This window comes from Nilaparvata lugens, chromosome 5 (genome assembly GCF_014356525.2).
Source record: "Nilaparvata lugens isolate BPH chromosome 5, ASM1435652v1, whole genome shotgun sequence".
Classification (NCBI taxonomy): domain Eukaryota; kingdom Metazoa; phylum Arthropoda; class Insecta; order Hemiptera; family Delphacidae; genus Nilaparvata; species Nilaparvata lugens.
In genome coordinates this window covers 76065330-76085758 of record NC_052508.1, presented here as the reverse complement: position 1 = coordinate 76085758, position 20429 = coordinate 76065330, and the positions used below count along the sequence as shown (strand labels likewise).

Here is a 20429-nt window from a genome sequence, read left to right as displayed (position 1 = left end):
TCATTCGGTACAGGACCACGGTTTCGTGACCACACAGGTCTTCTACCAAATAAAACGGTAGAATTTGATAATAATTATATGTGTGTTTTTATTCCATAATGAAAATGAAAATGAAAATGAGAATGAAAATGAAGATGAAAATGAACTTGTTTTAGTTTTAAGTTATTTATTTCATAACTACTTTGTACAATAACTATGTTGTAAAAGGATAAATAAATTGAACTGAATTGAATTGAATTGAAATAATGGAACGGTTCAACAACATTGACAGTGACTCAGTCTTATCAACTGGGTCTAATTATTGACCGAACGTAGTGAGGTCTATGTTTTAATTCTGATTTTCTTTTGGCTGTCTGTATGTAACGCGATTACGGCCAAACGCGTTGATAGAATTCGATGAGATTTCCTTTTTCAACTGCGCGTCGACGTATACACAAGGTTTTTTGGAATTTTGCATTTTAAGGATAATATGAAAAGTAAAGGAATTCCTCCATACTCTGATATCACTATATATATATATATATATATATATATTATATATATATATATATATATAATATATATATATATATATATCACATCTGCTTTGAAGATAGGATTAATCAGACTATAGAATTATTCATAATCAATCAGATGACAAGTGGATTATTCATTGCATGCATTACACAGATATCTGGCCGTGTCTATTTCTATAAGGTAGGGTTTCAATATTTTTTATGATGCGTGCCCATCAGTATCAATATTCTCAAATTTGAAAAACAAATTTGATAGGTGATTGAAAATAAAATAAAAAATATTAAATGAACTGAATAATGCCGAAGAAATTACAATAAATAAAATGAATAAATTTTTATTTCTAAAAAAACTAAAACTTCAACATCAATTACACAAAATATTAGATAAATTACAATTTTATTACATATAATAGTTATTTACAAAAAAATTCGTATAATGTGTCCTCTACTTGTTTAGTTTTTTTCTGTGTGGAAATTGACCTACTCCACTATGGCGTACCATGCTCTAGAGTACAATATTCTTGATTGAAAAAAAATAATTTTAAAAAAGTTGAGAAATATTTTTATCGGATGGAAAGATTATCACGGAACTGGATAAATTATCATATGTGATGCAAATTTAAACGTGAACTGAGTTTATTAACATAAGTGAGTTTTTCATCTTGAAGAAATCAAATAACAGTTTTTAAGAGTAAATTATGATTCAACTGTGAATATTGTGATTCAACTGAATCAACTAGAACAGGTGACATCAGATACTTGTGGATGAGAAAACTGCGTGAGGTCTATTGTTCACAGAACTACTAGTATAGTAGTTCAAAGTTATAAATATATGATAAAATGAAGTTGAGAAGTTCTACACATAAACCTAATTCAATATCAATAGTCCAGTCACTATATACATTGGTGCATGCAATTTATATTGTAGTTCTGATTTTTTAATATATTATTTGGGTACTTAAGAGAAGTCCAGAACCAATTTCTTCATGCAAAATTTCCTTGTGCTAGATACAGAGTAGCCCAAAAACCTCGCATTTTTGGCTCATTTTCCAGTTTTCAGCTATTTCTGCCAAATCTCGTAATCGGACAGAAAAATTTGCTCTCGCTTTTTTTCTAGAATATTAAATTCTGAATAAAATGAGATCATTCGGAACTCTCTATCTCCAATGAGTACAAAGTTATGATTTTTCAAAAATGAGTGAAATTTGAAGAGAAAATCAATGTTTGATGAATTTTAGATTTTGATCAACAATATCTTCCGATTGTTAGCATTTAGATGTATAATTCAAAATCCCTCCAGGCGTATTTTTGTGCTCTACAATCTGAGATCAGGTAGAGTGCTATATCTCATAATTATAGATTTCCAGGTACACCTGACAACAATGCTCCTTGTATTGTGAAAAACACCTAATTTTCAGCCTAATTTTGATCCTTGAGATGTCCTTAAGCGTGCCTCTCCACTAGGAAATACTGAAATGAAGTGCATCTAACGGGTGATTCTCATAGAACATAATCTTATGAACTTATGTCATCGTGCGAAATATCAATGTGAAGACTATGTAGTTGGTGATGATGGTTGAAGCTGAAAATTAGGTGTTTTTCACAATATAAGGAGCAAATTTTTCTGTCCGATTACGAGATTTGGCAGAAATAGCTGAAAACTGGAAAATGAGCCGAAAATACGAGGTTTTTGGGCCACTCTGTATCTAGCACAAGGAAATTTTGCATGAAGAAATTGGTTCTGGACTTCTCTTGTGTTCCCAAATAATAATATTAAAAAATCATAACTACAATATAAATTGCAAGCAGACCCCCTTTTTTATGTCTATATTGACTGGACTACAAGACAATATTTTAATGTAGAAAAAAGCAGACTCCATAAGACAGATCAAAGCCCTACTATTATCATGAGAATATTATGTTCTAAATATTTCTAGTATTATAGTAATAGATATTTCTCAGTAATATTTTGTTTTAAATATTTCTTAGTATTATAGTAAAAAATCAGACTGATGAATAGGCTTCACATTGAAATAAGGCAGCTTAATTACAGAAGGTTTAGAAATGTATTAGAAATACCTTCTGACGAGTAATCCCTTTTACTCGTCTGTTAAAGAATTTATGTAAAAAAGTTTTATTCAAGGGATTTCGAAATAAATAATAAGGTATTATAGCATATGAATAAGTTGAATTTGAGTCTAATGTACCTACTGTGGATGCTTATTATTGTTGTGTTGTATAGATCCTGTTTTTATTGTTTTATATTGAATTGTGTTGTCTGGCCTATATGTCAAATTGTGATATTCTATTGAGGCTGATAAAGATATTATATTACATGGTTCTCTTAGTATTATACAGAGTGTTCTGAAAAAAAGTGCCCATAAGTCAGGGCGTGATTCCTCACATCAAAAAAAGAAGAAAAGTTCTGATTAACATAGGACAGAAAATGCTTGGTTACCAAGTTATACAGGATGAAACATTTCGTCTGAATTCCAGTCCAAAATAGACAAAACTGATAAGTTCTCTTTTCATGCGTTTTGTATGTAATTGAGGACTATTTTTTTAAAGGTTGCGTGTGTCTATTATAGAATTATTTAACATCTTTCTCTTCGAAATTAAATTTTCTACGAGTTCTGTAAGAAGATATGTTATGTTTATTGTACATTTAACATAGTAAATCTGTCACTATTAAATTTTATAAAACTTTAAAGTGAAAAAGCACTCACATTATTTGATGTGGCGACGTCCGTTTCGTGCTGGTATTGCACATTTTCAAGCCAAACAGGAACTGAATAACTCAGTATATCAGAGGAACTTGTTTTTTGAGACCAAGTTTCGCGTATTTCGTCACACATCTTAAAAATTACTGTTGCTACAGGTCTGAAAACGGTTTTATTCAATTTTTCAGCTCATTTTACATAAAGTACGCTAAATTGTACATCTTAATTAACAGCCAACAAATACCCGTAGGGCTTCGTTTCAGCAGGGGAACTGAAATTCAGACGAAATCTTTCACACTGTATAACTTGGTAACCAAGCATTTTCGGACCTATGTTAATTAGAACATTTTTCTTTTTTTGATGTGAGGAATCACGCCCTGACTTATGGGCTCCTTTTTCAGAACATTCTGTATATACCGATATAAGTGGTTGACAATTTCAATTTGTGTTTTTAAGAAACACTTCATGATTACCTTAAAATGTGAAGTCTGAGTGGCTTGGTTTTGTGAATATCTATTCACTCATTTCTGTGTTTTTATTCGTGTTCGAACAATATAATCCATTGTGAACAATTTGAAAAATTACTGAGGAGATTATATTTCGGTAGATCATTCTGAAATAAATATTTTGCTACAAAAATTCCACCTTTCGTATATAATTAATTTATTTTCTCCATATTGTTATATGTGATACATAATTATTATAAAATGAATATGGTTTGCTTTATGCGACTCCTCCCCGCACACGGACCTGTCATACAAGCGGGAGCCTTACATTAAACTGCACTGACAATTCTCTTGTGCTCTTCTCTGGATGTTCATAAATTTCATTAAGAACTCATTAAGAGTTATTAGTTCTCTCCTCATAAAACAGCAAATTTTTGTGGTGTAATGTACTACATAAGAATACATTTTATTCAACTTTCATTTGAATTTAGTTTACACAGCTTACATAATTCTTTTCAGAATTAAATTCTCTACAATTTTTATTGCGAAAAATTATTTGTTTACTGGTCATTAAAGAAAGTTATTGGGCATCAAACGTAGAAGTCTGTGTTTTTCTACTTAGATTTTTTGCATATTTCAACTTTTTTCTCAAAAACTACTCACACTACAGCTTCCAGACTAGTTTTATTCAATTTTTCAGATATTTTTCCATATGAATCCAGCATAAGTTTTCCAAAAACTAGTCCCCAAACAATTCAGCATCGGTGTATTTCACCAGATGAACTGAATTCTGGGCGAAATCTTTCACTCTGTATAGCTCGCTAATGAAGCGTTTATGGATATATGTTTATATGAACTTTTTTTCTTATTTTTACCTCTACTATCACGTATTAAAATATTTTACCATAATTATGAATCACCCTGTATAGTAGTAGCGTGTACTTGAAGATCAATTGAATATCACAGAGGCAGTATGCGATTTGTAATAATATCAACAACTCAATTATTTTCAGTGAGCAATGGACAAATATAGCAGGAACAACATATGCATGAAAGCCACATTCGCAGCCGGTGTGTTTCTGCTTGTGTTCGGAACTTTCCTGATGCTGGGCCACAATGCGTTATTCGATTTCTTCTTGAAAAGAGTAAGTGAGATTAGTTTTCTCAATGAATTCATAAACTGAATTTCCGGGTTGACAAATAAAAATAGTTTTTGAATAGACGCGCTCATAGAATTTCCATCTAGCTGTTTACCATGTTATCAATATCTGCAGTAGCAGAGGTCTTCGGGGCGATTTACAGCGTTAAATTTGGATTTTGTCACCTGGTCATATGGCACATATATATGAATCATATATTTATCTCATATTGATCAGGATTTTAGAGTTTTAATTTAGAAAAGTTTAATGAACAGTGTTTTTGTCTTTGAACAATTTTTGTCATCGACAGAAAGATTGTTTATTTCATTTGTTGTCAAAATTATTGTAGCTTCTCTTTTTGTTTTTAATAACAAACGTGCCGCTTGTGCGACTGATAAAAATATGTATTTGAAATGGCTTCATGTTTGGCATTGACTGAGTTATATTTAATTAAAATTTTACTTTTGGGGGTGTGTGTTGTGTGTGAGCTCGTTTGAGAGGACTGTGAGTAAGGTCCGGCTGTTCTGGTGAAGGGGATAGATTTTGCTCTTGTTTTATAATACAGTTTTCCTGTCGCAGTTCGGGCAGTTTAAAGAGAATTGTATTATTGAATAGGACGGGATCTGAACCCATTTCATTAGATCAGTTATTTTGATTTTTTTAATTAATAATTAACGCCGCGAAATACCAGTGGATGCCAAAGTGGGAAGCCATTTTTATAAAGGTAGGTGACTACTGAGTCATTTGTTCTTAAATTTTTCATAACCAAAACAATTGAATCCTCACTAGCAGCAAAGTGAGTAGCCCTTGAAATATTTCATCTGATTATTATTATTTCGTAATTTCTAATTATATTTCTAATTTTATAATAAATAATTTATTGTTTTGTTTTAAATATCAAAAACGTGTACGATCTTTTCTTGTGTTTTGTTTCTCATTTTCCCACCCTTACATATTTGGTGAAGGCATATATTGCTTACATATTTGGTGGAGGCTTCTCCCGCCGTCCATATATTGCTTACAATTTTCGTTTAATAATAATTATATTATTTTCCTGTTTTTATAATATTATATTCTATGACGTTTTGATACCGTATATCGAGTGAACTTCAAAATAAATACTATTCTAGAACCTTATTGGATTCCTATTTGTTTTGAATATTTAAATGGTATGCTATTCGAATAAGTAAGTACGGTAGTAAGTTTGTTTAGCAAATCCTTTCTTTCAGGATTCAGATGTCGGGTGATGATTGATTCAATAAGAATAGAGATAAACTTATAATCAAAAACTTAAATTTTCTAATTTCAAGAGAGTGGTTCGAAAAAAATCACAGCATTAAATTTGGATTTTCGTGTAATAATAATATTGATTAATTCATAAACTTTCATTTTCAATCTTCTACTTGGCCTTTTAGAAGATAACAACATATACTTTTAAAAAGGTAGGAAACCTAATGAAAAATAAATTGTTTCCTGGCTAAATATAATTTATATGCTTTGGAGTTGATTTGGAAAAAACTCCAACATTCATTCATCATAAATATGAATTTATTCGTTGTTGTATTTGTAATTCTAAGATGAGTTATTAGTAATTCATTCATTTTCATTGATGAGTCCCAATGAAATATCTTGGTTGTGCTGATGAGCCTTCCTATAGTGAGGTCCACGTTATAATGACAGTGTTTGATTGGCAATGGTATTGCTATCCTTGTCTATCATTCAACAAAGTGGAGAGCGCTATCTCTTTCTCACTTTGCTCTGTTGCCAGATCGTCTTTCAACAATGTAGAATTATTAATTTATTAACAGAATATTTAATCTTAATTATGAAAATTCATTATGAAATTATTGAAAAATATAATTTCTTACTTAATAAAATATAATTGATTATTTCAAATGAGAATGAACATTTAATATTACATCAATCTTTATGATTCAGAGGCCCGGGTTCAAATCCCGGCCCGGGCCAAGATATTTATCTCGGGCCACTCCCGTGTTTCGGATGGACACGTTAAGCCGTCGGTCCCGGCTGCCTAAAAAGCAGTCGTTAGGTCATGTCAGAGGCCCTGAAATTGATCAGTTGCGACCTGAAAACTCTGACACCAGACCTGAGCCAGCCAGGTCACTCGATATTATTATTATTATTACATCAATAAACCTATATCAGCATAGAAGGCATTGACAAGACAGAGGATCAGCAACGTTGTTCTCCTATCTTTTTCCACTGTCATTATAACGTGGACATCACATAGTAATTCATTCATTTTCATTAATGAGTCCCACTGAGAAGTCTTGGTCGTTCTGTGCCTTCCTAAACGTTTTATAGTAACATTAATTATCACATTGAAAAACTGAAATAAAAAAATAAGCTATGACAACCTTTATTCTACCTTCTTCCATTTTTGTGCTTTCTTTAGAGACAAAAAGTAAATAGCTTCAGCTTTGAAAAATCCCTAATGCGTTGGCTACTGTCGCTAAGCTAGTGTGGCAGAGAGGTCTTAAAGTCCTAACTCTGCCCCCTGAACGGCATTCAATCAATCAATCACTGTGAATGCGCGAGTTCTTTACTCGTTTACAACCCTTCAATATACAAAATTAATGATGAAGCTCATCCATATTGTTATCCAGCAGATTGAAGAAACTTATTTGTTCTTGTTAAAATTTATACATATTTTCTTTTATTTATAAAATAGAATAAATTAGAGTACCATTTGAAATTTATAGAATAATAGATTAATAATACAAATTAACAACGCTGGAACTATTTGCTATAATTTTCATTCTCAATTTATTATTCTATTAATTTCAAATGGTACTATAATTCTATTTTATAAACGTATTTGTTATTTGTGGTTTTTACTCACTCACAACATAATGATTATTACGATGTTACATTTGTTTACCTAATGGTTGAACTCTATTGTTAATTCATAAGGCCTGCCGCAACGTAGACCCACGCTAATCCACGAAAAGCAGCCCACGCCGTGGGATGTTTTGTAAACCATTGCTATAGAATTATTCATAATCAATCAGCTGACATGTGGATTATTCATTGCAAGTATTACACAGATGTCTAGAGAAGCCTAGCAATGATTTACAAAACATCCCACGGCGTGGGTTGCTTTTCGTGGGTCTACTTTGCGTCGGGCCTTAATCTCAATCACTGTTAACTAGTATTGGAAATTAATTGTAACAGCTGAAATCATTACCGTATCTCAAAATACAGTGTTTCATATTTTTCGAGGCAGAGATAAACATTTTTCAATTTTTTTCAAATAATTTTCAAGGAACTGGCGTTGGCTCCTGGTTCATCAAGCTATAAGGTGTGGCGTGAGACTCCTGTGCCAATGTCGATTGAATTCTACTTCTTCAACTGGACGAATCCTCTCAACTACACTACGGAGAAGCCGAAATTTGTTGAAGTTGGACCCTACTCATTCAAGTAAGTGACGATCCGTGGTCGTGGTCTAGTGGATAGAGTGCTTGCTTATCAGCCTAGAGATCCCCGGTTCAAACCCTGCTCATAGCCAAAAGTTTTTGAACAGTCCACTCCCGTGTTATCGGATGGACACGTTAATTGTCGGTCCCGGCTGAAGTATGACAGTCGTAAGGCCCATTGACGGCTCAAATGATATATTCAGGCGAGGTGGAACTCCCGTCAGAAACTCTCCCCACCAATAAAAGTCATATGAATATTAGTATTCAAGTATAAAATAAGAAAATGCTTCATTACTGTACCTACCTTTAAAATTATGATAATTAGGTACATTTATAGTATAGGTTTCCATTACCTTTAAAATTGTAATTCTTTATCAGCCTTTATTGATACAATAAGTACTTCATCAAAATGATAGGGAGAGAAAAAAAGGTAGCCTTGTGCTATTCCTCTCCCAAATTTTGATGAGGTTACACATTGTCCGAAATATGTCAAGTCTTGAAGTTCTTCACTTTACAAAATTTTCAGTCATTAAATGTTCACAAAGTAGATTTATAAATTTAGATGCATCAAAACCAAACATAGAATAAATATTTCACATTATCATCACTAAAATATGAAATATTCACACATTAAAGAAATAATTTTAAAGGACTAAAAACAAACTAATGATTATTGCTGTTAGTAGGTTTCCATTCTGTACTTTATCTCTCAGGTCTTAAGTTTGGATTTCATCTATTACTAATGTATCATAGTCTATAGTTTTATTATAATTATTGTTACCATATTATTATACCATTATTATTCATGATATTATATTGTAGATTATTCATATTCATTGAACCTTTATTGGTTCACAATAAAAAACAACAGCTGTAGTTTTCTGTAAAGTGCGTAGTTTTTAGCTCAAAAATTTCTAGTTTCATTCAAAATTTAGACTTTTTGAATAATTATTAAGTTACTGTTCTAGATTTTTCAATTTGAGTCTAATCTATTTGATTCGAAATTTGCTCGTTTATCTGAGTATTGAAGAGTGTAAATTGTATTTTGAAAAGTGAAAGTGACATAACCAACATTTTGATTTGGACAGTACTGTATAATATAAATTGGAAATGGGACAGTTTTGGGCATGAGCCTGTTGTGCCTTTCCTCATGTCAAGTATTTGTACACAATGTGAATAAATAAATAAATAAATAAATAATATTTAGCCCACAATATTTTTTTTCAAATCAAATCAAAGTTTATTCATCAAAACAATTACAATACAAATTTGGATACTATAACATTCAATAAAATAAAACAAACAAGTTTTATGCATTGAATAATTTCTTAATAGGCATAGATAATATGTTTTTTCAAAATGATAGGGAGAGAAAAAAAATAAGGTAACCTTGTGCTATTCCTCTCCCAAATTTAGAAAAAGTTACACATAGTCCGAAATAGGTTAAGTCTTGTAGTTGTTCACAAAATTTTCAGTCCTTAATTGTTTTCACAAAGTAGATTTTGAAATTTAAATTTTGTCTGTTAAGCTGTTTGTTTGTTAACAAATGTCTGTGTTTAGATAGCTGTGCTTCTAGAATTAAGTTTGTTTTTTCGGTTCTTTTTCAAAATTATTTCTTTAATACATGAATCTTCTCTATTCAAGTGATAATAATGTGAAATATCTGTTCTATTTTTTGTTTTGAAGCATCTACATTTGTAAATTTACTTTGTGAACATATTAGTGGTCTGAAAATTTTGCGAAGTGAAGAGCTACAAGACTTAACCTATTTCGGACTATGTGTAACCATATCTAAATTGGGGAGAGGAATAGCACAAGGTTACCTTATTTTTCCTCTCCCTATCATTTATATGATGTATACTTATTATATCAATCAATAAAGAATTTCAATAAAAAGATAAGGTTACACATTGTCCAAAATAGAATAAAATTTATTTATTTAATGAGTAAATAAATATACACCCCACTATAAATGATATGTGTTGGGGTAATATAAAATGTTATGAAGAGTGTGACTGTTCAATTGCTTTGGAAGAACATAATGTCAGTTTACAATAAAATGATTCGAAAAGACAAACTGTCGTATTCAATAATAATTGTTGCAAAATAAAAACGTAATAGTCATAATAATCCTTGATACGATTATTGGAATTGGTGGCTGTAGAACCAGATTTTATGACATAGAGGCGTATCTACCCTGCCTAAATGTTTTATGTAACAATTAACTTATCACTTGACTGTTGCTGCATTTATTTTACTCATTATATATTATTTTTAGTAGTCACTGCACTCTTGCTACAGTAGTGAGGTCCACGTTATATTAGCTGTGGAGAAAGATAGGAGAACAACGTTGCCGATCCTCTGTCTTGTCAATATGTCTTCTATAGACGGTAGCTGATACAGGTTTATTGATGTAATATTAACGGTTCATTCTCTTTTGAAATAATTAATTATTTTTTTATTGAGCAAGAAATGATATTTTCCAATAAATTCATAATGAGTATTCATGATTAAGATGGAATATTTTGTTAATAAATTATCAATTCTACCTTGTTAAAAGACGATCTGTCAACATAGCAAAGCGAGAAGGAGATGATTGTTGAATGATGGACAAGGATAGCAATACCATTGCTAATCAAACACTGACATTATAACGTGGACCTGACTGTAGTACACTGTTTTCTATCCCTTCTTTCCTAACTCACTATTCTATAGAACTTTCTTCCATTTTTCATAATTCTATTCAACTGTAGTTTTATCTTTTCTTATTTCCTATTTCTGAGTTGGGCTACAGTTATTTTCTTTTGTACTCCAGTGCCTTAATACAAGCTTACAATCAGTCGTTTCCTGGTGTGAACTTAAAGCTCTTTTGAACTGTTACTTTTTTTGTTAATATTTATTTATCCATTTATGTATTTAATTATTTATTTATTACATTCTACAATCACAATTCCCAATTAATGGTTGGGAGAGAATCAAACTGGATAAACCCAAAACTGTTTCCATAATTTTGAAAGAAATATTCCAAATGAGGTTGTGATTATATTAATAAAAACAATATAAAAATCTTGAAGTATCCTTTATTTTTAAAAACTTTAAAATAGTTCAATAACTAGTTTCGAGTGTTGGGTCATTTTCGAGTTGAAATGTAGAAAATAAAATGACACTTAGGTCTTTTTCAAGTTGAATTGTAGAAAATAAAAATTTTATCTTCTACATTTCAACTTGAAAATGACCTAAGTGTCTAAACCAGCTGTTGAACTATTTTGAAGTTTTTAAAAAATTATTTCATTTTATTTTCTCCATTTCAACTTGAAAATGACCTAAGTGTCGAAACTAGTTGATTAACTGTTTTAAAGTTTTTAAAAATAAATGGTACTTCAAGATTGTTATATTGTTTTTATTTAATTTATTAACTAGTTGATGAACTGTTTTAAAGTTTTTAAAAATAAATGGTACTTCAAGATTGTTATATTGTTTTTATTTAATTTATTAACTAGTTGATGAACTGTTTTAAAGTTTTTAAAAATGAATGGTACTTCAAGATTGTTATATTGTTTTTATTTAATTTATTAACTAGTTGATGAACTGTTTTAAAGTTTTTAAAAATAAATGGTACTTCAAGATTGTTATATTGTTTTTATTAATTTATTAAAAGTAGCTCATGTGAGTGGAGTGTTTTTTTGTGATTATATGTATAAATTTGTTAAATAAATTTGTATTTGAATTTGATTGCAGGGAGCGCCATAAAAAAGTGAACATTACCTGGAACAGCAACGGTACGGTGAGTTTCAGAAGGGTGCGAATTTGGCATTTCGATGCTGAAAACTCCAATGGCTTCCTTGATGATAGAATACAAACTCTAAATCCAGTCGCGTTGGTGAGTCTCTATCTTTATTCTTCATTGATTTATGCAATAAGTACATCATCAAAATGATAGGGAGAGAAAAAATGAGGTAACCTTGTGCTATTCCTCTCCGAAATTTAGAAAAAGTTACACATAGTCCGAAATAGGTTAAGTCTTGTAGTTGTCCACAAAATTTTCAGTCCTTAATTGTTTTCACAAAGTAGATTTTGAAATTTAAATTTTGTCTGTTAAGCTGTTTGTCTGTTAAACTCTGACTCTGAGGTTTCACATAGGGAGATTCCATGCAAATTGAATTATAAAGGGTACATTTTATTAAGAAAATGTCTGTCTGTCTGTAGTTTTCTGCTCGTAAGCAGGTCCTTCTATATGGCAGCAGCCCTCCACTCTCTTCTATTCTCTGCCAGTCGCTTCGTTGCATAGTAGCTCATCCCCTCCTTGCTGATGTCGTCCAACATTTTGTATCTTCTTCTCCCTCTTCCTCTTCTTCCCTGAATGGTCCCCTCCATGGCATCCACCAACAAGCATTGCCGTCTCATCCAATGTCCCAGCCATCTCCTCTTTCTTCCCTTTATCACATCCAGCAGACTCCTTCTTTCCCCAACCCTCCTCAACATCTCCTCGTTTGTAACTTTATCCCTCCAACTAATCCCCTCCATCCTTCTCCATATCCACATTTTCAATGCCTCAAGCCTCCTCTTATTCTCCTTTCTCAGCGTCCAAGTTTCTGCACCATACTGTGCCACACTCCAAACATAGCACTTTATTAGCCTTTTCCTTAGTGTCTTGTCCAGTTGGCTACAAAGAATTCTCTTTTTTTTTATTGAATGCTGTTCTTGCCATAGCAATTCTTACTTTGATTTCTTTGTTGCATTTCATATCCTCTTCCATTATGCTTCCTAAATACTTGAAAGATGATACCTGTTCCAACTGTTCACCCTCCAGTACAGCATTCCCCATTCTTGCTTTCCCTGTACCAATTCTCATGAACTTTGTCTTCCTTACGTTTATCCTCATTCCATACCTCTCACAAGCCTCATTCACATCTCTCAACATTCCATTCATCATTGTCCAGCTATCAGCCAGGATCGCCATATCATCTGCAAATCTTATGCACTCTATGTGTCTTCCTCCAATGCTGACTCCTCTTTTGCCATCCAAACACTCCTGCAATATATCCTCTAGGTAAACGTTGAAAAGGATTGGCGACATACAACATCCCTGTCTTCCTCTTCTCCAATTTCGCCCTCTATTTTCACTCTGCTGGTCTGGTTGACATACAGGTTCCTGATTAGTCTCCTCTCCTCCCATTCCACACCTCTTCTTTTCAGAGTATCCATAAGTCGGTCCCATCTGACTGTCAAATGCTTTTAAGGAAATAATATATTACAAATTTTATATAAATGAAAATACTCTGATTAGTTTTGACTCTTGAATGACGACCTGCAGATTATATTGTGAAATATATAAAAATTATATATAAAAATAAATGCTCAAAATTTTCAAGTTTATTTCAATATTATTGAAACTTTCGGATAGTTTAGTGTTATTTCCGGCTCTTATCAACCCTTCAAAATTCAAAATTCATCAGTCATATCTCGAATACGTATTCTCTGAGTGTTAATCTTTGGTGAAAACAGAACTTTTAAACTTAACCTCACTTTGGACCATTTATGTGCCAAAATCAAGGAATTGAAGAAGTTTTGGGCAATTGCCTGTTTCTCTTTCCAAATATCGTATTTGTGACTGTTCTAATAAATAAATAAATATAAAATATTCACTCACTGACTGGAGCACGCTTTGAAGTCACTTGGCATTAGTTGTCAACAGTGGTATATGGATAAGGAAATTCAAGATACATTATCATAAGAAATCTGGGAAGACAGAATCCCCAATCGTTATGCATAATTATCTGTTATAATATTTATTCTGTTATGCTATATTACATCTGTTGTATTATCCTATTGCTCCCCTATCCTATTGTAAGTGTCTAAGTTATTCAATTAATTGTAATACCATAGTGAGGTCCACGTTATAATGGCAGAGGAGAAAGATAGCAGAACAACGTTGCCGATTCTCTGTCTTCTGAATGCCTTCTAAACCTGATACAGGTTTATTGATGTGATATTAACTGTTCATTCTCGTTTGAAATAATCGATTATATTTTATTAAGCAAGAAGTTATATTTTTCAATAATTTCATAATGAATTTACATTATTAAGATGAAATATGTTGTTAGTTAACTATTAATTCTACATTGTTAAAAGATGATCTGGCAACAGAGCAACGCAAGAAAGAGATAGCGCTATCCGCTTTGTTGAATGATAGACAAGGATAGCAATATCATTGCCAATCAAACACTGCATTATAACGTGAACCTCACTATAGTTGGCAACAGTGGTGTAGATAAAGAAATTCAAGGTACATTATCATAAGAAATCTGGGGAGACAGAATCCCTTTTCGTTTTTATTATACATATCTGTTGAAATATATTTCTTCTGTTATCTTTTATTGCATCTGTTCTATTATAATGTATCCTATTATAAGCTATTCAATTAATTGTGATCTACTGAATAAAAATCTGGTGTGGCGCACTCACACAACTTTCCTTGCCGTTATGAAAATTGACAGGGCAATAACGCTGGAGACACACATGAGGTCTGCTATCTCTTCATAGTGAATGATTTAATAGAATCAACAATAATTTGCAATTGAATAATCACATTTTCTCGAATTTAAAGCTTATTTTCAATTTTAGGTGAAAATGTTACTGAACATTAATTGTAGAGATTTTCATGCTCAATCTACTCCACTTGATTTTTTTGTTTCAATTGTATCTGAAGCCTGATAATTGGGAATCTATCTGCATTGATGGGGCGGAGCTCCTGAAATTTTTACAGATATGGGACTTGTGGCAGTTGATAGAGCTTATCGATGACTATTTTAGGTATGAATTTGATCAAAATCGTTGGAGCCGTTTCCGAGAAAATCACGAAAAACCCTGTTTTTGACAACATTTTTGCCATTTTAGCCGCCATCTTGAATTGCCTTTGATCGAAATTGTTCGTGTCGGATCCTTATAGTGGAAGGACCTTAAGTTCCAAATTTCAAGTCATTCCGTTAATTGGGAGATGAGATATCGTGTACACAGACGCACATACACTCATACACACACACACACACACACACACACACACACACACACACACACACACACACACACACACACACACACACACACATACAGACCGATACCCAAAAACCAGTTTTTTGGACTCAGGGGACCTTGAAACGTATAGAAATTTAGAAATTGGGGTACCTTAATTTTTTTCGGAAAGCAATACTTTCCTTACCTATGGTAATAGGGCAAGGAAAGTAAAATACTAGATACTGTCCAACCACAGATACAGTGGCGCCATTTCATCAAACTGCTAGTGGGTGGGAGGGCAAAAACCGGGAGTGTGTGAAATATCCTCAAAGGATAGAGGGTCCTGGGTTTTCCCCCATGAATATTACTTTCCAAGATGTTATTATATGCTTCATTTTTTCCAGTTTTATACAAATATGTGGTTGAAGTATCAACATAAATATACAAACATATACATTATTAGTAGTTTGTAATTATAGATTAATTTCAATCATGAAATATTTATTAGAAATATACAGAGAGGCCCAAAAGTAGGAATACACTGAAACAGAGTTGTTAAAAATCATGGAAACAGATTAATTTTTCTTAACAATGACAATTTTAACGATTTCATTGAGGATCATATTCGAATTGGAAAATGGCTTCCAGTTAGAAAGCTAAAGAAACATTAAGCTGTTGCCATAATTCTCACCAACTTTGTAGGCTACATAGATTTTTGATTGTCTGATTGTGCCCTTTCTTTTGCTTTCACTGTGACATCTTGCAATTTGCTAATTTTCACGTTGCAATTTATGCAATAACTCGCACTTATTGTGCCCTGATCAATTGTACACATTCTATATTGAATTGAATTGAAAATTTCTTTATTAATCAAAATGCACAAAATTCATCTGACAGTGTCAAATTACAACAAGAATTAATTATTAATATCGTCACAAAATCATCCTTTACACATAAAGAAGTCACAAATTTTGATAAAAACAAAATTCTAAAATCTTGCAGTCAAATTGACATACTCCTGCAAAGAGTATAGGGATAGTCAAGCATTTTGATATTCAAGCTTCAAATATACCACATAGGAAAATATATTCTTTATCACTCTGTAGCCATACTTTCAAGGAAATTTTGCTTCATTTTTTCCAGTTTTATACAAATATGTGGTTGAAGTATCAACATAAATATACATTATTAGTAGTTTGTAATTATAGATTAATTTCAATCATGAAATATTTATTAGAAATATACAGAGAGGCCCAAAAGTAGGAATACATTGAAACAGAGTTGTTAAAAATCATGGAAACAGATCAATTTTTCTTAACAATGACAATTTTAACGATTTCATTGAGGATCATATTCGAATTGGAAAATGGCTTCCAGTTAGAAAGCTAAAGAGACATTAAGCTGTTGCCATAATTCTCACCAACTTTGTAGGCTACATAGATTTTTGATTGTCTGATTGTGCCCTTTCTTTTGCTTTCACTGTGACATCTTGCAATTTGCTAATTTTCACGTTGCAATTTATGCAATAACTCGCACTTATTGTGCCCTGATCAATTGTACACATTCTATATTGAATTGAATTGAAAATTTCTTTATTCATCAGAATGCACAAAATTCATCTGAACAGTGTCAAATTACAACAAGAATTAATTATTAATATCGTCACAAAAAATCATCCTTTACACATAAAGAAGTCACAAATTTTGATAAAAAACAAGATTCTAAAATCTTGCAGTCAAATTGACATACTCCTGCAAAGAGTATAGGGGTAGTCAAACATTTTGATATTCAAGCTTCAAATATACCACATAGGAAAATATATTCTTTATCACTCTGTAGCCATACTTTCAAGGAAATTTTGCTACATTGTTGATACTGCAGAAGGAATTATATTTTGTTACATTCAATATAGAGAATATAATCATAAATAATCATCCTTGTAGAGAATATTTTAAGAAAATGTCTATATTAACAGTACCGTGCATTTTTATTTTTAAAACAATATTGTATGTTGTAAAAAATATTGATAGATTTGTAACTCATGCACAGGTACACTCTCACAATACAAGGAATAGAAATGATTTGACTGTGCAACCTCATAGGCTAGCTATGTTTGAAAAAAAGACCAGTTACATTGGGACAAAAATTCCTGAATAAACTGCCTGGTAGTTTAGATCATAGAAACAAAACATTCAAAACAGATTTATACAGTTACCTTTCTAACAAATGTTTTTATAGTGTTAATGACAATCATATTTAGGCTGTGAATATATTATAAAATAACGATGTTAAATATTACTATGTTGAAAATATGACTGATACAAGACTGTAAACTGTGACTATAGCCTGTGATATTATGTATAACATGAAAATTAGTATTTTTTACTAGGTATAAGTTCATTTTAATGACGATATTCAATTGTATTGTTTGATACTGTATTGAATAAATAAAATTGATTATTGATTATAATAAAATTTGTAAAAACATGAATTTATTTCATGCTATTTACAAACATATTTGAAATCACTAAACGCACAGTTTAACAGTTTAATTATACTACTGCTGTTTAAAAAAAGTTTTAAATCAGTATGAGATTATAAGGATTCGTGTAGATAGACCCGCATTTTCATTAACAATACAATCTATGGCTGGACAAAAATAACTATTCGTTTCATATTTAGTATAGATAAATTTAATAAAAAACTAGCCGTCAGGCTCGCTTCGCTCGCCATATCCGTCTAGCCAGGGGGCTCCGCCCCCTGGACCCCGGACTGGATCGTCCAAGAATGAGATCAGCAGGCTCGCATCGCTCGCCTGCATTTTTCATTTGAGCATTTTTATCATATGATAGAAAAATCCAGTCGGGGGTCCAGACTAAACGTCTGGCTAAACGGATATGGCGAGCGAAGCGAGCCTGACGGCTAGTAATATAATATTCCCAGGATTGAAGTGCCCAATCAATTTTTCCGCGATAAATGCATTTAAATCTTCAACTTGGTGCCAACCTAACAAAGTCAACTCAACTTAATGCCAACCTGACAAAATTATTAATTAGTTGCCAGTTAACAACTGTTTCGAAAAGGTACTCTATCTAGATTATAGTTCTATAGTAACATATGATATGGAAATTTCAATTATAATTAAGAGATTGGGAGAAGAAGAATATACATGCTAAAAGACGAACTTTTAACCTTAAAACAACCCTTAGAGTTAAAATATTGCCAAAAGATTTCTTAGTGCGCCTCTAAAGGGCCAACTGAACATACCTACCAATTTGAACGTTTTTGGTCCGGTAGATTTTTAGTTATGCGAGTGAGTGAGTGAGTGAGTGAGTGAGTGAGTGAGTGAGTGAATGAGTCAGTCAGTCAGTCAGTCAGTCAGTGAGTGAGTGCCATTTCGCTTTTATATATATAGATATCACTTCCAGAGCTAACTTACTCAGAAAGTGGAAAAATTGTGATTAAAAATTGTAATATAAGAGTATTTAATTTGCAGACAGCAGCTTCCACAGTTCGAGATTGGAGTAAAATTTTCCAAATGTCGTTGTCGATGGCTCTGAAACAAACTAGTCAGAAGGTTCACGTGGTGAAGACTGTCAACGAGCTGCTGTTCAAGGGATATTCTGATAGACTGCTCGACATTGCTCGTCAGATGCCCAAGTTTGGAGGCGTCAAGGTGCCTTTCGACAAATTCGGCTGGTTCTACACGGTGAGAATAAGAATTTTATTAGCCATCAATATTTACAAGAAATACATTGACATCGTCAGGTAAATATGAACAATAAATAGGTAACAATAATAGAGCACTAAAGTGCGAGATAAATGACTTTTTCACCCCACTTGGATGTAATGAGCTGGTTTTCGTGCGTCATATGGAGGCCGAAAGTGATTGTTTTCTGACCAGGCCGGTAAAATTTTTACGGCAATAGGGCTGTAAAATAACCTTGAAGTCAGCTGATTCTGATTTGATGTGAACGTGTTTACAAAATAGTTTATGAAACGGAATCAGTTTATGCTTCTAGAATTGAATAAAGTATTTGGCAATAAGATACTATCATTCTATTGGATAAATGAAATACAAATAAGATATTATAAACTATTCAAATTCAATTTCAGAGTATAATAGAATCTAACCTCAAACCTCCTAGTAAAGCGTTTATCACGGAACATGGTTGATAAATGGAATCATTTTATGCTTCTAGAATTCAATAAAGTATTCTGTAATAATATATAGGCCTTCTATCATTTTATTTAAATGAATAAATACAGATAAGATATATATTATCAACTATTCAAATAATTCGATTTTCAGAGAAGGATAGAACTTCTAACCTAAACTTCCATTGACATTCAGATCACATCAAATTTGCCAAATTTAAAGTGTGCTAAAACAGCTGATCAAAAACTTTTTCAAGTGTGATAAACCAGCTGATCAGAAACTTTCATTATTTGTGTTTATCATCAATAATAAAACATTTATAATAATATCATCTTATTGTCATTTGGAAGAATAAAAAGTATAAACTCAACCTCTTACATAATTGAACATAATCATTTAGGTTATTTAGACAAATCAGAATAAAAAATAAAAATACTTGGACAATTTCTTGATATTCAGATTACCTCAGATTTGCTAGAGCTATGACCTTCCACTTTTGCTTTCGGAAGTGCTTATAATAGACAACGAGAATAATTATTATTCTCATATATATTTTGTTTATTTTTCTGTGTGGCGAAAAATAACGTTCTCACCATGGGCAAAAATGTTTTTCCGGCTCTCAATCTTTTCTAGTCCTCGGCCTACGGCCTCGGACTTGAAAACCGATTTCGAGCCAGAAAAGTCTCATTTTCGGCCCTAGGTGCGAAATATACTATTAACACAGCTCTTTCTCGAAGATGGAGATGTCCGATGCTCTATCCTCCACTAATTACTCCCACTACCTAGCAGCATTCTCCTTCTTTTGTGTCTGAGTGAGAGAGCTTCGTAACGCGACGCGGCAACACTCCCCTCCATCTATTGCTGGCAATATTCCAAGTACTGGTCAGCAGGTATATTGGTTTGTGTATGTTACAGAGATGTTTTCATCACAAGAACATGAAGCAAAATGACACGGCGCATCCAATTATGCGCAGGATGTCCGTCTATGACTATGCTACA

General features: G+C 32.2%; 1 protein-coding gene across 1 annotated transcript in view; it reads left to right on the top strand.

Annotated features, from left to right (window-relative positions):
* The window catches only part of LOC111059336 (protein croquemort), a 49362-nt gene that overhangs the window by 10811 nt on the left and 18122 nt on the right, over positions 1 to 20429 (top strand). The window contains exons 2-5 of the mRNA XM_039429303.1: positions 4695 to 4826; positions 8107 to 8261; positions 11996 to 12137; positions 18768 to 18980. Of these exons, the coding sequence (XP_039285237.1) occupies positions 4701 to 4826; positions 8107 to 8261; positions 11996 to 12137; positions 18768 to 18980 (636 nt within the window). The 5' untranslated portion in view covers positions 4695 to 4700. The remainder of the gene's footprint in view (positions 1 to 4694; positions 4827 to 8106; positions 8262 to 11995; positions 12138 to 18767; positions 18981 to 20429) is intronic.